Source organism: Photinus pyralis, unplaced genomic scaffold (assembly GCF_008802855.1).
Source record: "Photinus pyralis isolate 1611_PpyrPB1 unplaced genomic scaffold, Ppyr1.3 Ppyr1.4_LG7, whole genome shotgun sequence".
Taxonomy (NCBI): domain Eukaryota; kingdom Metazoa; phylum Arthropoda; class Insecta; order Coleoptera; family Lampyridae; genus Photinus; species Photinus pyralis.
In genome coordinates, this window is record NW_022170738.1 from 33,192,736 (window position 1) to 33,211,213 (window position 18,478).

General features: G+C 35.8%; 3 protein-coding genes across 3 annotated transcripts; 1 reads left to right on the plus strand and 2 right to left on the minus strand.

Moving 5' to 3' along the window:
- Positions 1-714: 714 nt before the first annotated feature.
- LOC116177125 lies at positions 715-6,268 on the minus strand. The gene is made up of 5 exons (XM_031496003.1): positions 6,109-6,268; positions 5,805-5,980; positions 4,980-5,751; positions 920-1,180; positions 715-869 (listed from the first exon to the last, which is right to left on the minus strand). The coding sequence occupies exons 2-5, from the start codon at positions 5,928-5,930 to the stop codon at positions 730-732; spliced, it is 1,299 nt and encodes a 432-aa protein (XP_031351863.1). The 5' UTR covers positions 5,931-5,980; positions 6,109-6,268; the 3' UTR covers positions 715-729.
- Positions 6,269-10,029: 3,761 nt separating this feature from the next.
- On the plus strand, positions 10,030-11,500 carry LOC116176190 (coiled-coil domain-containing protein 191-like). Its single transcript, XM_031494668.1, has 3 exons — positions 10,030-11,101; positions 11,149-11,303; positions 11,350-11,500. The coding sequence occupies exons 1-3, from the start codon at positions 10,070-10,072 to the stop codon at positions 11,498-11,500; spliced, it is 1,338 nt and encodes a 445-aa protein (XP_031350528.1). The 5' UTR covers positions 10,030-10,069.
- On the minus strand, positions 11,481-17,602 carry LOC116177358 (guanine nucleotide-binding protein-like 3 homolog). The gene is made up of 4 exons (XM_031496324.1): positions 17,467-17,602; positions 16,238-17,417; positions 15,943-16,189; positions 11,481-11,780 (listed from the first exon to the last, which is right to left on the minus strand). The coding sequence occupies exons 1-4, from the start codon at positions 17,483-17,485 to the stop codon at positions 11,511-11,513; spliced, it is 1,716 nt and encodes a 571-aa protein (XP_031352184.1). The 5' UTR covers positions 17,486-17,602; the 3' UTR covers positions 11,481-11,510.
- Positions 17,603-18,478: the final 876 nt, after the last annotated feature.

Consider the following 18,478-nt stretch of genomic DNA (forward strand, 5'->3'; position numbering starts at 1 on the left):
GTGTTAGATTTGCTTTTATTCCAAGTGAATATGTATAAAATTTCATTAAAATGCCTTCATCTTTATAATAGTACGCATTTATGGAAGAACACCATAGATATTTTTTATATGTCCCTAAGACAGTTTGCAAGATCATGTGACAATATCCAAGGACTGTAAAAAATTGTTCACAGCATTTTTTTTCTTTTTTATTTCTTTTGTTTTTTTATAATTTAATACTCTTAACATATATTTTTTTATATTCTTTGTTTTAGAATAGTTTTTTTTTATTAACAATACGTGAGCATTGTTATTGGGGCAACCTGTTATGTTTATAAATAAATAAATAAGAAAGTTGGCACTGCGCATGCGCAAAACTAAATTTTCAAAAAGACGTTACATTTGCTTTTATTCCAAGTGCATATGTATCAAATATCATTTAAATACATTTATAAATAAAAAGTTTGCAATTTCCCATTTACTTAGGCTTCTTCCTAATTTTATATTCAAAGACTATACCTACCTCGAGGTACTATCTATAACATTGAATTGAAAATGTTTAGTGGTTCTTTAAAAGCGGAGAAATTTTGTAAATTGTAACTTTTGGCTCTTCTATTTCAATAGGTTGCCAACCCTTGAGCTAAGAAGATAAACTCTTTTTTAAAATTGCCTTTGCCTTACATTCCATTTACAATTGTATATGGGTACCACTAATTTCATGAATTGCAACCTTGCACACGAAGAAACCGACTAACTTACCAACAGTTCCTGTTTCGGCAATATATTCGTCACAGTATTATAAAACAGAGAACTACCCCGTTGAACGACGACTACATTCTGTTCCATGTAAGTTTCGGCTCGTCTCACGTAACACATCCAATTAGCAACACCTGTTGAAAAAAACATGCAGCAGCGAATCGACTAAGCTTTGCAAACTCACGATCGTCCGAAACATCCAAACGATGGACCGTTCCATTGTCAGACTCCACCAGCAAGTGAAAACCCTCGCTATCGGGCTGACAGTCGTTAACCACCACAAGCCCCTCGAGCGGACCGAACTGTGTCTGCTTCGGGATCAACTTCTGGGCGAACACGCCGTATCCCCCCTTATCGTTTTTAATGATTGCCAAGTAATGGGCCGGCAGTGTTGCTTTCGCACGCGACTCCACAGGTTTGTCGCTTATTGTACGAATTTTGTTCACTGAAATGGCACAGGTGAAAACGACACGACGTATGTGAAGTTAGCATATCATTATTATCAAAAACTGACACTCAACATCTCATTTTTTGTTTGATAGTTGTAAATGCACTCGCAATAATTGAATTTTTGAAAAAAGCTAGCGAAAAGTACCCTAAAAAATCACAGCAAAGGACTCAAAATTCACATCTGATTTTTTAATCAATTTCTTTGTGCTCAAATTAGTTCTAGAGTTCCACACGGAACATACACAATTTTTTAATATTTTTTTATTTTTTCCAATTTTCACATTTTATTCTGAATTTGAGAAACTTGTGTACACTTAATTTTATAGCCACATTTTTACGTAGAATTGTTGGGATTATGACTCAAGTAAGAAAAGTTTACGTAACCGTTTTTATTTTTTCATTTTAATTTTTTATTACAGAATTTCTTTCCTGTTTCCTAAGTTTTTCGAATTTTTCTAAAATTCTATTTGTGAATTCTTCAGTAGGATTCTGAGTGGTTTTTTTAACGCTATACAAATTTTATATTCTTCTTTACACGCTTGCCCTTGAAATTTAGACAGCTATCAAAATTAATTTTCCAAATTTTTCAATTTTTTTTAATTTCTAAAGATCGGTAGATTTGTGAATAATTTATTTTAAAGTTTTGTATATACCTCTGCTTGTTTACTTTGCAAGTAATTTTTTAATTTTTCTGTATTTTCCCTAATTGCTCCATATTTCAATATTCTGGATTTTTAAATTTTTAATTTGGATCTTACCAATATTTTCATATTTTTTTATCTTTCCAATTTTTTAAATTTTTATGAATTTTATGAATGGATATTTAATCATATTCAATTTTTTTCGGATGTGTCCAATTTTTCGATTGTTTAATTTGTATTGAATTTTTGTTAATCTTTTCTTTCTTCTTTTTAAACTTAAGCATGAAATTTAAACTATTAGTAGTATTTCACAAATGTTCTTAATTTCTGATTTGTAACATATTTTTTTTAATTTGTTGTACACAATTTATAGTTGTTTTCCTCTCGGGAAGAACAATGTCAAATTTTTGTGCTACATCTCCTGGGTATTTTTAAATTTGGCAAATTTTAGAATTATTTCAAATTAACGCACAAGCTCAAGAAAAATTATCAATTCCATAATAACAATTTAAAATAAATGAGACCATCCAACATGGCAGGAGGTGCGGATGAGAGTACAACCGCTCCTACAGTGTGTGCTGTTTGCAACAAAAATACACTATCACGAAAATTGTGCGGAAACCAAATTAAAATGGAGCACTAAAGAATACACACATTTCTCAGTATATTACAAACAGAAACACCTCCTCACGTACCATGTGTCCCATTTTGGTTGAGACGCAGTATATCTCAGCTGTTTTTAAAGATAGACTTGCGGTTTTCGCGACCCTGTGCAAACTTTTAATATCACACACAGAATCACTCTACCTACGTTTGTTTTGGAGATACAGAGTGAAAACGAAAAGTTTGACTTTTTGGGATGTTATTATATGTTACTACTCAGATGTAAAATAGAAAAAAGGTAAAAACTGTTTATTTTAGATATATTTACGCAGAAACCAGTGGCGTAGTTAAAAAAAATGTTTGGACCACAGTGTCTCGACACAATGTATTTATTAAGTGCAACACCCTATACTGATTGTATCAAATTTCGTGTTAAGTACAGAGATCTCACTTATTAGTTATTAGCATAGATAGAGAGTACGTTAAGTGGACAAAAATGATCCTCGAGTTATGCCAAATAATAGTTACTTTATTATACAAGAAGGGAAAATATCCCTTTATCGTCGTGTATAATACAAAACTTTATTTTATAGCAGAAGCTATATAAATCATTGAAAAGCTTCTGACAATTCTGAATTTAATTTAGAGACGTCAAAAATAGCATAGGTTCTGCCGTCGTGATCATTTCTATAGAAACAGAATTGTCATATGTTCTGGACGTCAGTTTATATCGTGCATTTGAAATAAGAATGACAGATGTCTTTAGAATGCACACTCATCTGTTTCACTTTATCTACCCTAACGGTTAAAGTGATCACTTTATGTATCCTTCCGGTTAAAGAACGGCTTAGCCTACTCATTCAAACCTATTAAAATATCATTTTAACATGTACTATAAAATAAAATAAAAAAACATTATTTAGCCCACGTTTAAAAAATATTGCGAAAAATAACATCATTGACGTTTTTGGCTTTAAGATCATTATTTGAGGAGGTATTTAAAAACCAAACAACCTTTCTTTAGGGAACTTTTTCTGTTGTTTTAGAATTTAGATGATGGAAATGAATTTTCGTTAACATTAATACTTTTGATACCAACTTTTGTTTTTCATATGGGAGCCATTTTAAAGTTTTAGGTCATCACATGTTTATAAAAAAAACAAAAGAAGTTCAAAATTAAAAAAAAACCCCCATTTCAGGTGACATTTTAGTCTATATGAACATTTATTATAGTTAAATTCGGGTTTTTAATAAAGAAATTCGATTGTTTATGCATATTGCCTGATTTCAAAAATGTATATCATGCTCATAAAAAAATTTAAAAAAAAACAAATTTTAGAAACAAATTTCGAGTAAGTAATTATAGCAAAATGTATGAAAAATCGAATTTCTTTAATAAAAACCTGAATGTAACTGTAGTAATGTTCAAATTGACTATGATGTGACTAAAAACTTGTGTTATTAAAGGTTTAAAAAAAAGTGGCACAGGGTGGTGAAAACCGCAAGTCTCAATCATTAAAAACAGCTGAGATACACTGCAGTCTCAACCAAAACAGGACACACAGTACATGGACATTGTTCTCTTGGTAACGAGAGAACTTTTATAATATTTCTCTAATGAATACATTCTGGATTATATTCTCCTAGTTGCCAGAAAAAATGTACATTTTTTAAAAGTTGCTCAGTGAATTAAGCGTAGAAACGCCCCCTCGTACATTATACTCCTGATACGAAAGTCTAAACTAAAAATCTCTGAGCAATTTTGTGGAGCACAGAAACAGATGTCCTCATGGATCATGTTCTCCTGGTAGCCAGAAAAATGGATAACATTTGGAAACACCTCCTAACACATTATATTCTCCTAATACATAAGATTAAACAAAAGTAAAGTCTTGAAGCAGTTTTGTTGGGTATAGAAAATGACCTTTTTATGTCTTATGTTCTCCATGGATCCAGAGAAAGTTAATACCATTTTCTTTGCATTAATTAACAAACAAAAAATAAAAATAAATTTTCCAAGGAAATATTTTACAAAGCGTGCATGGCGCAGACAAATTAACTAATTTTTTTGATAATTTTTTTATTAATCATTATTCTTCAAATTCTCATACTTAATAATTATCTTAAACATTTTGGCGGAGGAGGAAATTGACTAGCAAACTCTCTAGAGCAATTGATAGCGCATTTTTCGCAAACTCTGACTGAAACCTCCAAAGGACTCTTTTTCAAAAAATTTTTGATTCTGAAATGTTTTTAGAAACCATTTTGAAAATGGTTCCACTTGAAACATTTACAGGAATTTTATTATAAATTTTTTTGAAACTACGGTATCCTCCTTGAAAGATTTTTTGGGTTTCAGAAATGTTACAAATCTCTTCAGAAACTTTTTTTGACATCCGCCTACTTCATAACAATGCGAAATAATTAACTTTACTACAATTCTTTGTTCAATCTTGTGCTATTTTAAATCATTGTGGGCAAATAAAACTATTAAGAAATTCTCCAATTTTCGATAATAATGCCAACGTCACACCCATACAATTTACTTACATAAGATACCCTCTTCCTTCTCGTTCAACTTCAGATCGTGCTGCCTAAGCGATCTCCGCAGATTCTCATTCTCCTTCTCCTCGAAGTCCTCAGTTTTAATTTCTAAATCGGTCAAGTTCTGCTGTATCACCGAGTTGGAGATGAGTTCAGCCGCCTCGACGATATCGGGCAGTTGTGACTTTAAAGTGGAGACGTCCAATGTTAAAAGGTCGGGATCCAGTAGGGGATCGGGGGCTAGAGCATCTAATAGGTGTTGCTCGTCGGCCAAGCATCGTTCGACTAAGTACTCCTGAGTGCTGACGTTATACGATATGCCGGTTGTTTGGTCGGTAATTAACAGTTCCACTTCTTGTTCGGGATTCCGATCGGACACCAACTGCAGAACACCCGGATTCGGAGGATTCGTTGTGGGCTCTTGGTTTAATAGATATCTATTGCTGACAACTTCTTTCAGAAGGTTCGTTTCCGAATTCGTTAGGTTCGGTATGTGTTCTAGTGGTGCGTTTGGTTCGACTAGCTGATTGATGAACGAATCACGACTCGCATTGAGTAATGGTTGGTTGGTATTGGAGGTGATTAGTTGTGGTACAACAACAGAGTTGTTATACGCAATGTCGGGATCGTTCGCCGATGGACTGTAACACGCTGCCGAGCTCATATTGGGATCCAACGGACTTACATGATCTTGGAAGTCGGTAATTGTCGTTGTCGTTCGGGTTGCGAAGTCCTCTGTGGAAATCTTATATTCATCCGTATCCTTAACGTATTCCACCTACAGACAGAGAGTGAAAATCGGAAGTTTAACAATTGTCCCTTTGTACTTACAGCGATAAACAAATAGGTTTGATTTCTGTTCGTCCCATTTGGTGTCGATGTCCAAGGGTTTGTGTTGAAATTAGCGATACTTAGGGTGTTATTGCATTCCGCAGGGCTCTCAAGGGTACTTTCCATTTTTCTTTAATTTTGCAGGTCTATGTATATCATATACAAGTACGAACGCGCTGTGAAAATGCTAACGATATTAGCGGTGGAAAAGTTGAGTAAATAGGTAAAAGAGGTTTATTTTTAAATTGATTTAACGAGTGAAAAGATCTAATTTGTAAACAATAAATTAAAGTTTAGAACCCACCTTTATTACGGATGCCATTTTGTTTAGTACTGTCGTGACGTACTACCGCGCAAATGCGCATGCCCGATGTTAAATGTGGGAAATTCCAATTATGATTACGTCTTTAATACGGCCTATAATTTATTGTTCAAAAGATACAGTACTACCTTTGTTTATAAACGGTACTACAGTACTAAAAAGTATTACTTTGGGAAATTTATATTTGAACCCCAACGATGATTAGATAATAAACTCCTAAAAACTAGGCCGCCCACCACATCGCTATGCATACATTGGATGTGGATAGGTATGCGGCGCTGGAAGACAGTGGAACTGGTTACACTTGTACCATTGTACTATGCGATCAAAAATGAGTTGCTGTCGAGTCACCTTTGAAATTTTAATTACATGGGAAATCGAATTTAACTTGAACTGCCAAAGGCGACTCGACAGAAATTCATTTTTGATCGTCCGTTATACTAATAAATATACAATGCTTATACATACCTCATCAACCGACTTCGCTTTACGCTTATTCGGCAATTCTACATCTGAACATGACAAGCAAGGAAATACAAATTGACTATTTGTGCTATACCTCTTAGATCCCTGTCGAATAAGTTGGACATAATTTAAAAAAAAATAAAATAATCGGTCATGTCCTATAACCTTGCTTCCAGATATTTCCACACTGTTAGAAAAACTATTACTTCGCAGAATTAATGAGGACATTGAGCCCCAACATTGGATTCCGGAATATCAGTTTGGGTTTCGTCGCGCTCACTCCACGGTACAGCAGGTCCATCGAATGGCACAAGTTATAAACAATGAACTTGAAAATAGTAATACTGTTCAGCGGTCTTTCGCATTTGACAAAGTATGGCATCCTGGATTACTATATAAAATCAAACAAACACTCCCTACAGCCTATTTAAATATATTAAAACTATACCTGAGCGAGAGAACATTCCAAACCAAAGTAAGTAAAGAAACATCAGACCATCTTCGCCATTAATTCTGGAGTGCCCCAAGGTAGTGTTTTAGGGCCTTTGCTCTACATTCTGACCTGCCAATGACACAAAATACAACAGGAACATTTGCAGACGACACTGCAATTCTATCCAGTGGCAAAAAACCCTCAAATAGCATCAGACTCACTTGTTTGAACTACAACAATGGCTAAATAAATGGAAAATTAAAGTGAATGAGAACAAATCGGTACATGTAACATTTGCCCTCCATAAACAATTATTATGTCCAGCAGCAGTGATAAATAATGTGCAGATACCACAGATGGAAACGGCAAAATACTTAGGACACGTGCCGCAATGTATTCCGTGACCACAACATACTGACCGTGTTTTCAATATATTTACACAACTGCCTTATTTACACGCATCAAAACAAATCACACTATGATCTGCACAGTGATATTCACAATCGTGATACGAGGACCAAAAATAAAATTTATCTGCCCAAACCGAAACACCCTTTTTTTAAAAAATCTCCGACATACCGCAGTATATTTTACTATAACTTATTACCCCAAACAATAAAAAATAGCCGATCACTGAAGCAGTTCAAAACCAAAATACGACGTTTCCTAGCGGCCAATGTTATTTATAATGAGGGCGAGTACCTAACTGTATGTGAAAATGTTATTGTCTATTAAATGTTTGTTGGAATACAATTGTACATCGTTTTTTACAAAAATAAAAATGAAATGAGATTACATCTAGATAACAAGCTGACCTGGAAGGAGCATATAAAAAAAAAGAAACAAATAGACATCAAAGCAAGAGAACTAAATTGGTTAATAGGAAGGAAATGTACACCTTCAACAGAAAATAAAATTCTAATATACAAATACAAGGCAGTCATCCGACCTATCTGGACATATGGAGTAGAGCTATATGGGGCTGTGCTTCTAAAACAAATGTACTAGAAACCAATCAAAAATAATCCGGCAAATTGTAGATGGTCTGTGGTATATAACAAATCATACAGATCTACATACAGGGTGGCAATTTGAAAACTTACCCCCCCCCTCCCCCCAATGTCTTATACTGCATTCATTATAAGAAGGTAGTAGATGGCGCTGTGTTTGAAGATAAACACACAGGAAAAATATAAAACGGCCCCAAATTATTGTAAAGTAGAAATATCCAGCACTGCAAACAGAAATAAATCTTTGACATGAACAGCTAGGTAATGACATTTCAACAGTTTAGTTAGCAACATAAACTACCAGCTTGCAAAATTCGCTACTGGTTTTATGTTTCAGTGTAATACTGACTCGTGTTTTAACCGATCACACTGAAAGTCAAAGTTTCCCTATGCTTTCTACTGCTACCTTCTTAAAATGATGATTTGCGCGATAATTACTAACCTAAATGTAATGCTATTTGGTATGGTTGGAAAGCATTTTTTCAGAGCTTTCCAACGACCTATCACACATGGGGGGTCACTATTTAAGATTTAACAGTTTGGGGTGGCTGTGGTGCAGGGGGTTGGAGGGGGTTCGTCGTCAACTATGTCATTGTGATTCCCTCTCCGAATTACCGAAACGGATTTTGATTTTTTTAAATATCTTGTTTATTTACGAAGACATGGGGGGTGTGGTAAGTTTTTAAATTGCCACCCTGTATACCAATGGTTCAGGAAGTAATCCAGGAGAGAGCTATCAAACACCATGAAGCCCTAGAAATCTACACAAACCCCTTATTGGAACATTTACTGCAACCAAGGATCAATAAGACTTAAAAAATTGTGGCCTATAAACTTAGTGCGGGAGTGGCGAGTCCTCAAACTTCATTTGACAAAAACAATTTATAAAACTTAGTATTAAGTTACATAGGTTTCATCGATGGATGCTAATGTTATCATACTATTTATCTGCTAGTACACCTAGCGGCCGGTAACCCTTTAGCTAGAATACATATATTGTTCTATTGCTAAATAAACAGAAAAAATTTCCTTGAATGACTCATATATCATCTAAAGTATACGAGATACAAAAAAAACTTGTTGGTTGCATAATTGCACTAGTCACATTTAAAATTACCGTGATAAAATGTGACATTTAAACTATCTTGCCCTTTAAGATGCAATTAGATTGATTGCAAATGAAAAATTTGCAACTGGTGAACATTAAATATTAACTAATTTTGGCCATTGTAAATAAATAAAATGGTGTTTTTTCCCACCTGTATTAATTACAATTTGCTGCCACCAGAGGTCTCACTGCTAATCTGAATCGCGAATAACACAACATAGGAGCTTAGTCATACCTTACTGCTTATACACACCACCTGTATAATCAATGGTCGTACCATCTAATCAGAGCCGACTGCTACCAAGATTCAAAAGTGCCGAAAAACGTCAATCGTTAGTTAGCTCGTAGTTTTTCCACAGAGTTGCCAAATGTAAGTCTCTGAGTGTCACATTAATAGTGTTTAAGAGAGTTGCCTGAAGAGCTTTCATGAGTTCCAAATGTTTTATGGCTCCGAGTCGGAAATAGTCCCCAAAAGCTTCCAAGAGAAAAGCAATAAACACTTTAACGCACTTTCCATTTAAAAGCCACAAAAGTTCATCTCCAAGAGCCCCTTAGAGCTTTTAGACATGAGCGTCTATTAGCCTTAAGAACGTTCACACTTGTTCTACATTATTCTCGATGGTATTCAGGACCTTTAAGGTTATTCAAGAGCCTTCAAAAGGGCTTTCCACAGCCTTCTAGAGATTTTTAGTAACCAAAAGAGTTCAAGTAGAGCTTTCAGTAAACAACAACAGTAATGCTCATGGATCTTCTCCCGAATCTCCAAGATCACAAAAGATACATTTGAAAAACTATTAATCGTACGATCTTTTGCTAGTGAATAAAATGCAGTCTTGAATTAAATAAAAGCAGGATTAATAAAAGTGTTAAGTAACCATGGTAACATACTTTGGTTTGTTAGACAGATTTCCGACTTATTGATCAAACATGAGTAACTTTATTAGATTTCAATCGCGCATTTGGCAGAAAGCTATGATTACAGACGTATTTTTTAGAAGTGAACTTTCAAGTAACTCAGAATGTAACACAAGCCATGAAAGTATGGAATACATTCGACAAAGTTTACTCCCAGCATGCTTTGTCGCTTGGCGCCTTTACAGTCAAAGGAAGAAAAATGGCAATGAAAAACTTAACAACTTTATCAATCTTTTAAAAAAGTATCAGAATCAGCAACATCCCCCAAAAGTTATGAAGAAGAATGAACCGAGAAACGAATTTCGCAACCGATTTAAGGCACAAGAAGAAATCATCAAAGTGCAAAAAGTCAAGCTGATCCACCAGGAAAAGATGATCGAACAACTAAAGCTGGGCAATCTTTGTGACGCAATTAACGAGTCAGTTAAGAAGACCAACACCGACATTAGGGAGATTTTCGGGAATTGTTCGACGAAACTGAAATGTAAGCTGAAATCTTCGCTTCTCTTGGACGAAGGTTTACATTTCGCCATAAATTCAAATAAAGCGCCTAAAATTATAAGGGAGATAGAGCAGAGGGCGCTCGAACGCGAACGTAAGCGGCGACTAATACGTGAAAAAAAACGAGTGATAGACGAGACCAAGAGGCGGGCGATCGAGGAAGACTTGGCGCAGAAGAGAACGCAAGACGAAGAGGAGAGACAGCGGAGCATGGAAGCAATGCAGAAACGTAGAAAGGCACAGTTAGAGTTTCATCGTGTCGTTAAGGCGAAACGCGAGAAGTATATGAAAGATTGTGTCAGAGCAGATTTGTTTTACCGAAGTTTGCTGAAGAAAGTCACACTACGTACTTTAAAAAACTTGCTGGTTACTAAACGAGACAATATGTTCATGAGCGGGCAGTTCTACGAAGACATACTAAGGCGGAATGCGATGAAGTGTTGGAGAAAATTCGTTGAAGCTATCAACTGCAAGAAGAACGAAAAAGCCGCGAACTTGTATAATTTCAAAGCGAAAACTGCAGCGTTCCGTTCGTGGCTCCAGGTATGTGTACGCTGCCCTTGAAAACACACTGAAATTATTTGCAGTAGTTACACATTGCCGGTATACAACGAAGACAAGTCGCCGAGGACTTCTACCTAATGCAGCTAGAAAAACAGATATTCCATCAGTTCCACAGATACACCTGCGTTCAGTACATGCTGCAGATCAAAAATATGCGCCGAGCTGAAAGTCATTACAATAGGTGAGGCAACAATGTGGATATGCGCGTCTAATTTAATTAACCGCAGTCGAATACGTCTACACTACTTTTACCAATGGAAATCCTACCCGGCGATTATGGTAATTGAAAGGGCCAAAGAGGAAAAGAAGCGCAAATGGAGGGAGAAGGTATGGGAAGTCCTGCCGAATTACCAACCAGTCTTGGATACTTCTTTTTAATTGTAACAAGTTAGGTTAAATTAAAGTCTGTGTTAAAGTCGTAATCGTCTTCCTTCAAACCGTCAGTAAGCGTAAAATTTTCTAGTCCCGCCGACAACTGCAAAGAGACCTTCTCCTTTCTTCGCTCCTTCTTCTTGTCTTTCTTAAATTGTTGTTTGCGAACGCGATTAAGTTGCTGGTTACCTTCCAGTTGCATTTCTGGATCGGGTTTCGCCATGTTCGATTCCTTTTTCTTCCTCTTGGTGGTTTTCTTTGATGATACGCTTATGTTGTCAGGTAACTGAAAAACAATTGAAATTACTAATGTTAACGGATATATTTTGTGTTAATTATTTGGGGTCATATTTAAAAATTTGTGCTTCTTGAAAAAGAGCTAAACCCTCTAGAAAAAAGAACTACTTAAGTAAGGAAAAAAAGGAATTTTAGATGGAAATTTGTTGCTATTGTTTTCTAAATTACGCCATGCGGACGTTTTGGTTATAGCACCTACAGTAATGTTGGGTCACCCTGTATGTTTAATTTCAAAAAGCCTAAAATGTCGTAGTTAATTTGGATTAAACACAAATCCGATCATATTATTTGAATTCAAGGTCAATTTCATTTCGTATGTGAATTATTTAATGTTGCTAAATGCTAATTTTGTTTAAATAATCGCTTTGTTCATTTTATTGTAAAGTTTGATTTACGTAGTAAAAGATAAAGTTTAATGTTACTGTCAAAGTTATATAGGAGTCCTTAACTCTGCGTATGCTAATTAGCTTCAAGATAAGCATGTGTTATCGCCGAAGTAAGTAGATGTTAATCGAGGCTTGGACGTTATTTGTTGCAAAACAATCAAATTTGTCAGTATCAAAGTTTTCTGTAAGATAGTCAGTTCTGTCTGTTAGATGGCGCTCATGCTGAAACGATACACGATACGCATGAACAGATTCTTGAAATTCAAAGGGAGGCGATAAATAAGGTTCACAGTCGCGCGATTGTACCTTTATTCATTGAACATATCTGATGAGATCTGTGGTTAAATAAATAAAGAAGTCTTGCACGAATGATAAACAGTTGTATTTAATGGCAAAAGGCAACAGACAGTTTTCAATGTCTATTATTTAGTTACTATCACTCTCATACCAATGTTAAGTACATTCGAAATCATTAAGGACTGGCTAGTTGATTTTCCCATCAACAATATCATATTTGACATTCAATACCTTCTGAAACGTGCGTGAATCTGAATGTGTTCTGTCAGGATATCTCCCAGCGTACTCTTGACGCCAACAAACAATTGCGGTAACATTCTCCAATAATTAATACCATACCAACCATTTCTCCTTGGGTTTGGAACATTTTCGCATTGTTTATTAAAAAACAATGTTACACTGCCGGTAATTTACTGATAATTGTGACAATTGAACATCTTTTGTTTCATCATGGCACACTTGGGTTCGGAAAAGAACTTTTTTTTTACAAATTGACGTTTTGACTTGATTTTTTCTGAAATTTTTCTAAGGAATGTGTGGTTTTGATTATATGAGTGGAAAATTTATAGCTTTGGCTACCCAAAGGTATAATTTGTTTAGACGGGTGCTATTTGAAATTTTTTAAAAAATGTGACATTTGGCGAAGGTCAATCAAAAATTTAATTTTTCGATAAAGTACCTAGAAAAATTGTGACCGTAGAAGAGGTCTTAACCTATGACTCAGTCCAAAACTTAGCCGCCTACGCGATGTAGTTTCTCTCCAAAAAAATTTCGAAAAACTGTCCAATTTTGCCGAAAAAAGGTTACATCGAAATCGTTAAAGTTAGGTGTATAACATGCTACATAAAAAAAATAGTATTTTTTTAAGTGGATTCCAAATTAGTAATTTAAATTTAAAAAAATGCAAGTTTGATACGCCACTGGAATACAGCACGTCCCTGGTGATCAAAAATATTTTAGAAATATGGTGACGGTAATTGTGTACAATTTTGCGCAAAGACTTTTTTCGGTATCTTTTATGGTAAATGAGTTATGATCTGAGGGATCTTAGGTGCTACACCCTGTATAATAATTATATCCTTCCATTTGAACTTTTCAAAAAAACCTGCAAAGTTTATGCTAATGTCACATCGCGCCCTCTACAACTCATCCCATTTACTAAAAAGACTCTATTCATGTAAAATTTGATTCCCCGAAAAGAGCTCTTTCCAACAAGATCTATTATGTGAAAATCTGTTAACCTAATCTGAAGTTATATTCAATTCCTTAAAGAGATGTTCCGTTTCCCCCACCTATCATATTTTATGAGGCAGGCATGTCAAACTCATTTATCATCAAGGGTCATTTTAAGGTTTCCACTTATAACTGCGGGCCACATCATAAAAGAGTCTACATAAACAAATTTTGATTTTTTATTATTAACAAAATAATACAAAAAAAACGAAAAAATGCAAATAATCATAAAATCATTAGTGCGCGCTCAAAAAAATGTACCGTGTGTCCTATTTTAGTTGAGACTGCAGTGTATTCCAGCTGTTTTTAAAGATAAGAGACTAGTCTGAGATATAGGGTGAATATGAAAAATTGCACTTTTTGTGGAATCTGACTATCCATGTAAGATAGAAAAAAGGTACAAACTGCCTATTTTAGGCATTTTTACGTAGAATCGAGTGACGTCGTAAAAAAAACATTTGGACAACTGTTTCTGAGATTTGACCTAAATTTGATATTTTTTAAATGCAACACCTTGTATTGTATGTTAACGTCAATTTTGTTCCATTCTTTTTCGTGATTACATTAATGTATCATCCTATATTTATTTACCATTTTTCAATCAACAATAAACAAAACAAAATCTCCCATGAATCCATGGCCTACTATTTAAAGAAGTAAAAAAGGTTTTTATTATTGTTTCATCGCTAAAATTTAAAAAAACAGGTTGTGATAGATCAACGTAATCAGGAAAAGGAATGATAAGAAATTGACGTTAAGATATACAGAGTGTTACATTTACTAAGTACCAACTTTGGGTTTTTCGTTTTCACCCTGTATCTCAGAAACAAACGCAGCTAGATTAGTTCTGTTTGTGGTATTATAAGTTTCACAAAACCGCAAGTCTATCTTTAAAAACAGCTGAAATACACTGCAGTCTCAGCCAAAATAGGACACACGGTACGATTAAATTTTATAATTTACAAAAATCGTGATGGGCCGCAGGTTTCAGAACGGGGGGCCGCGAGTTTGACATGCCTAAGCAATATGTGCTGCATCAAAATGATGCAAAATTGCAATGCATGTATTTTTTATGCTACATTTTAGAAAAAAAGTCATTTTTCTACTTAACCATGAATCGTACGCCCTCTAGCGGCAAATCTAGAAACTCAGAAATAATTTCCAGCAATTTCTCTCTTTTGTTAACAAAAATTTTTTCCCGAAGTTGTGCAATTACCGGTTCTATAGATATGGCCTGTGACCTTTATTAATGGGACACCCTGTACGTCCATAGCAATATATCGTCACAACATATCGCTTATCTTATATCGTTTCCGTATGAACAGCGCCTTATAAAGTTTTGTAGAAGTTGTGTATTACGTTACATTTGATAAGTCAAGTTAAGTGAAAGCGTTTTTACGTTTAAGAAGAAGTTTCCTTTGTCCATCATCAAATGGCCAATACTATAATTTTAATTACAACGAAGTCAATTTAATTTGTTCTATCGATCGCTTGTTGCACGGTATTTGTTGTAGCCCTGAGTGCCTATTTTTTTATTTATGTCGAATAAATTTGTTCCATCTGTAAATGGTTAGTTTTGGGTTTAATCGATCCCAAATTACGATCTATTATTTTAATTTTTTAATTCAATATAATTTAATTATTTTAATTTAATTATAACATATTTTTAGTACTTAGAGTTGTCCGGGCTTTGTGGTTAAGTCGTAGAGCGTTGGACTATAAATCCGGAGGTCGGGTGTTCGAACCTGGGTTGAGGTGAATTTTTCATCTGTGGCAGAGATGGGAATTTCCTTAGATCAGTTTCGAGCATTCTACCGGCTACTCCGAATTAAGTTTTCCTGCAGTTTTCCTAATTCGTAAGGTAAATACCGGAGTAGTATAGAACAACTTAAGACCTTCTGCAGAGGCACCTCTAAAAATCATTATGCGGGTCACTCTGTAATTGGGCGCAAGCCTGTTGAGGGCCCAGAACAAGAGAGAGATAATAAATAATAATAATAATCTATCTAAAATCCTACCAAACAGCTACATATATGATATTTTTACACTATCATGTATTGAGTAGATGTAGTGTAGTGATCTAGATAAGAGTGTTCATAAATGTTTCTATTTTGTTCTTACTATCAAAAACAAACCTCTTTATGTAAGGCTTTGTGAATCTTCTCATACATTCTTCCCCGAAAGCTATTCTTACTTAATTGGAAGAATGGCCATCGCTCTAGGACCGATACTTACGATATCTTTATCTCCAGGTTGACTGCTAGTGTCTTCCTCCATTGCTGTTGTAACGGGTCCAAAACTAGAAATGACCAACCCTGACCGTTTGTCATCCTTAGCATCGTGAATTTCATTCAAAACTTCCGTCTCCATACTTTCAAAATTTTCCAAATCAAACTCCTTGACGCTTTCGGTTATGATCTTACTACTAACGTGCACATCGCCGTCGCTCTCAGGTGGCACGGTATAGTAACGAATCTTGCCCCTGAAAGAATATCATTTAGCTACAGGAGAAACGAACGGGTTGTCATACTGATTCCAATCAGACAAGAGGTCACGTGCTGCCGCTTCACAATTCGGTACACCCCCCTTTTTAAAACGACCGGTTCGCGACGCCTTCAAGCTGTAAAACTCCTCCGGGCTACTGTACTCGTTAATGTCGTACATCTCCATCATCTGCTCCTTGGTGACACGCTGCAAAATGCAATTTGCCGGCGTTATTGGATCAGTTAAAGACGCCACACGGACGGCATTACGCAAACAAGCACTGGCATCAGAGCTCGACGCAAACACAATACCCGGCGAGTCCAACAGCTTTATCTTCGAATCCAACTGCACCTCCTGCATGGCCCGTGTCACGCCAGGCGTCGCGCCGATATTGCACGCTTTCGAACGTTTCAAGCTGTTGATCAACGAGCTCTTACCGACATTAGGTAGACCGACAATACCGACAGTAATCGACGTTTTGACCCCCTTATTCCGACAGTAATTAGCCAGCAAAGACATCAAAAGTTCCGCACCAACACACGAGGATCCTTTCAGTACATTCTCCTCCTTTGACTTTACGAACTTCTTCTGGCCTAACTTGTGCGCCTGGTTTTGTGTGGACGCCTTGAAGGCGACGGCCGGTGTAGATTTACGCAGATATTTCAACCACTTATCTAAGATGTCACGAGGGACCAGATCTGCCTTGTTGAGAACAAGGACGAGACGTTTATTTCCAGGTGAATTCGCAACCGCCTGTTCCACCTGCATGCACCGAGTACCTTGGGGATCGCGCGCGTCGACGACTTCCAAAATGACGTCGGCGGCCTCTACGACTTTCTTGAACTCTTTGTAGTACGCCTTTAATGAACTCTCTTCTTTTTTAGATACCTCCTTGTAATCCGATTCTGGGCTTAACGTTTCGTGCAAGTCCTCACGAGCCTGTGCGTTGGCAACCAGGCCTTCTAAAGTTTGTCCCTCGGCTTTCTTTCGTTGCCGCTCAAGTTTGGCAGCCTCTCGCAGCTGCCTCCGTTCTTCTTCCTTTTCTTTTTTAAGTCGTTCGACTTCCTTCAATATGTCTTCCTTAAATGGGCAAATATTTGGAACTTGGATGAGTTTCTGTTTTTGCTTCGCCTTTTTTGTTTCCTTGCGCACTTTCCGATTGTGATCACGCACTTTCTTTTCAATTTTGTATTTTAACTTCGCCGGTTGTCTCTTCGACTTCTTTCCTGAAATGATTACTTGTAATGGATGCACAATAATCGATAATTTACTTACTTAAATATAATTTTGCCATTCTTGTACTTTATTTTGAAAATATTCGTATCACACGTGTTTATAAATAACATAACCTAAAAATTAAAGGACCAAAGCAGTGGCGCACGTGATCTTGCCTGTCAACTACCAGTGGTTAACAGCACGGAATATACAGGGTGTTTTTTGGATGCCGGTGGAAAACAATTCGAGCATCGATTGTAATTTTATACGTTTATATCTCATTTGAATAAATTTGTTGATTTAGAAAGAATTTCTACAGTACTGTGGCAGATGATTCGCGAGGAAACTATGACTGAAACAATTGATGCAATTTTAAATAACTCAATGCCTTGACATTGTTGTATGGCCCCATCTTAAAAAAAAAACCGTGTATAAAATCTAAATAGAGCGTATTCATTTCATTTATTCATAAATAAGGATATTCGTTTCTCATGTTTAATAACCTCATCTTTTTATAGTTATTGAAATATGAAAATGGAAATTACAAAGAAGGATAAATCTGAAATTCAGAACATAAATTGTAAAAATTGTTAAGTCTACATCGGGCAACGAAAATAGAAAATTAATGATAACTCGCATGGCTTTACGTTAAGATAAATCTCGTGTTGTCCCTGTCCGACATATGCTTAAAAATAACCATACAGGGTGTTACATATAAGTATGTAGTGTACTTATAACCCCCAGGTTCTACGCTAACTTCACACTACAAGAACACGGAAACAAAGTCAACCCGGCAACGTTTAAAAATGGCCCCCCGAATGACTATTCCCTCCAAAACTAAACAAGATCCCGCTTAAATTTGAAAAGTGGCACGTGATAAGACATCTAAGACAGGGCCCCCTTACGTTAGTTGTAAACAACGCTTTGGCATGAAGCACAGTAGGGAAGGAACGTAAAATAGAACACTCAAATTGTGAAAAGTTTGATTAATAATGATCGCAATTATTAAGATTGTGAAAGCTCGGAAATTTAAGTCGAAATAAATTACATTGCAAAACTAAACTTTGAAAAT

What these genes read in the sequence shown, in the direction of transcription:
- LOC116177125 (XM_031496003.1), bottom strand. Translation starts at nt 5,930, where the DNA reads ATGGAAAGTACCCTTGAGAGCCCTGCGGAATGCAATAACACCCTAAGT. An exon ending in GAAGGAAGAGGGTATCTTAT is followed by an intron (nt 1,181 to 4,979) that starts GTAAGTAAATTG and finishes GTGCCATTTCAG; the next exon opens with TGAACAAAATTCGTACAATA. An exon ending in TTTGGATGTTTCGGACGATC is followed by an intron (nt 870 to 919) that starts GTGAGTTTGCAA and finishes TTTTTTCAACAG; the next exon opens with GTGTTGCTAATTGGATGTGT.
- LOC116177358 (XM_031496324.1), bottom strand. An exon ending in CTCTTGTCTGATTGGAATCA is followed by an intron (nt 16,190 to 16,237) that starts GTATGACAACCC and finishes ATATTCTTTCAG; the next exon opens with GGGCAAGATTCGTTACTATA. An exon ending in AACCTGGAGATAAAGATATC is followed by an intron (nt 11,781 to 15,942) that starts GTAAGTATCGGT and finishes ATTGTTTTTCAG; the next exon opens with TTACCTGACAACATAAGCGT.
- LOC116176190 (XM_031494668.1), top strand. Translation starts at nt 10,070, where the DNA reads ATGAGTAACTTTATTAGATTTCAATCGCGCATTTGGCAGAAAGCTATG. An exon ending in CGTTCCGTTCGTGGCTCCAG is followed by an intron (nt 11,102 to 11,148) that starts GTATGTGTACGC and finishes TATTTGCAGTAG; the next exon opens with TTACACATTGCCGGTATACA. An exon ending in GCTGAAAGTCATTACAATAG is followed by an intron (nt 11,304 to 11,349) that starts GTGAGGCAACAA and finishes AATTAACCGCAG; the next exon opens with TCGAATACGTCTACACTACT.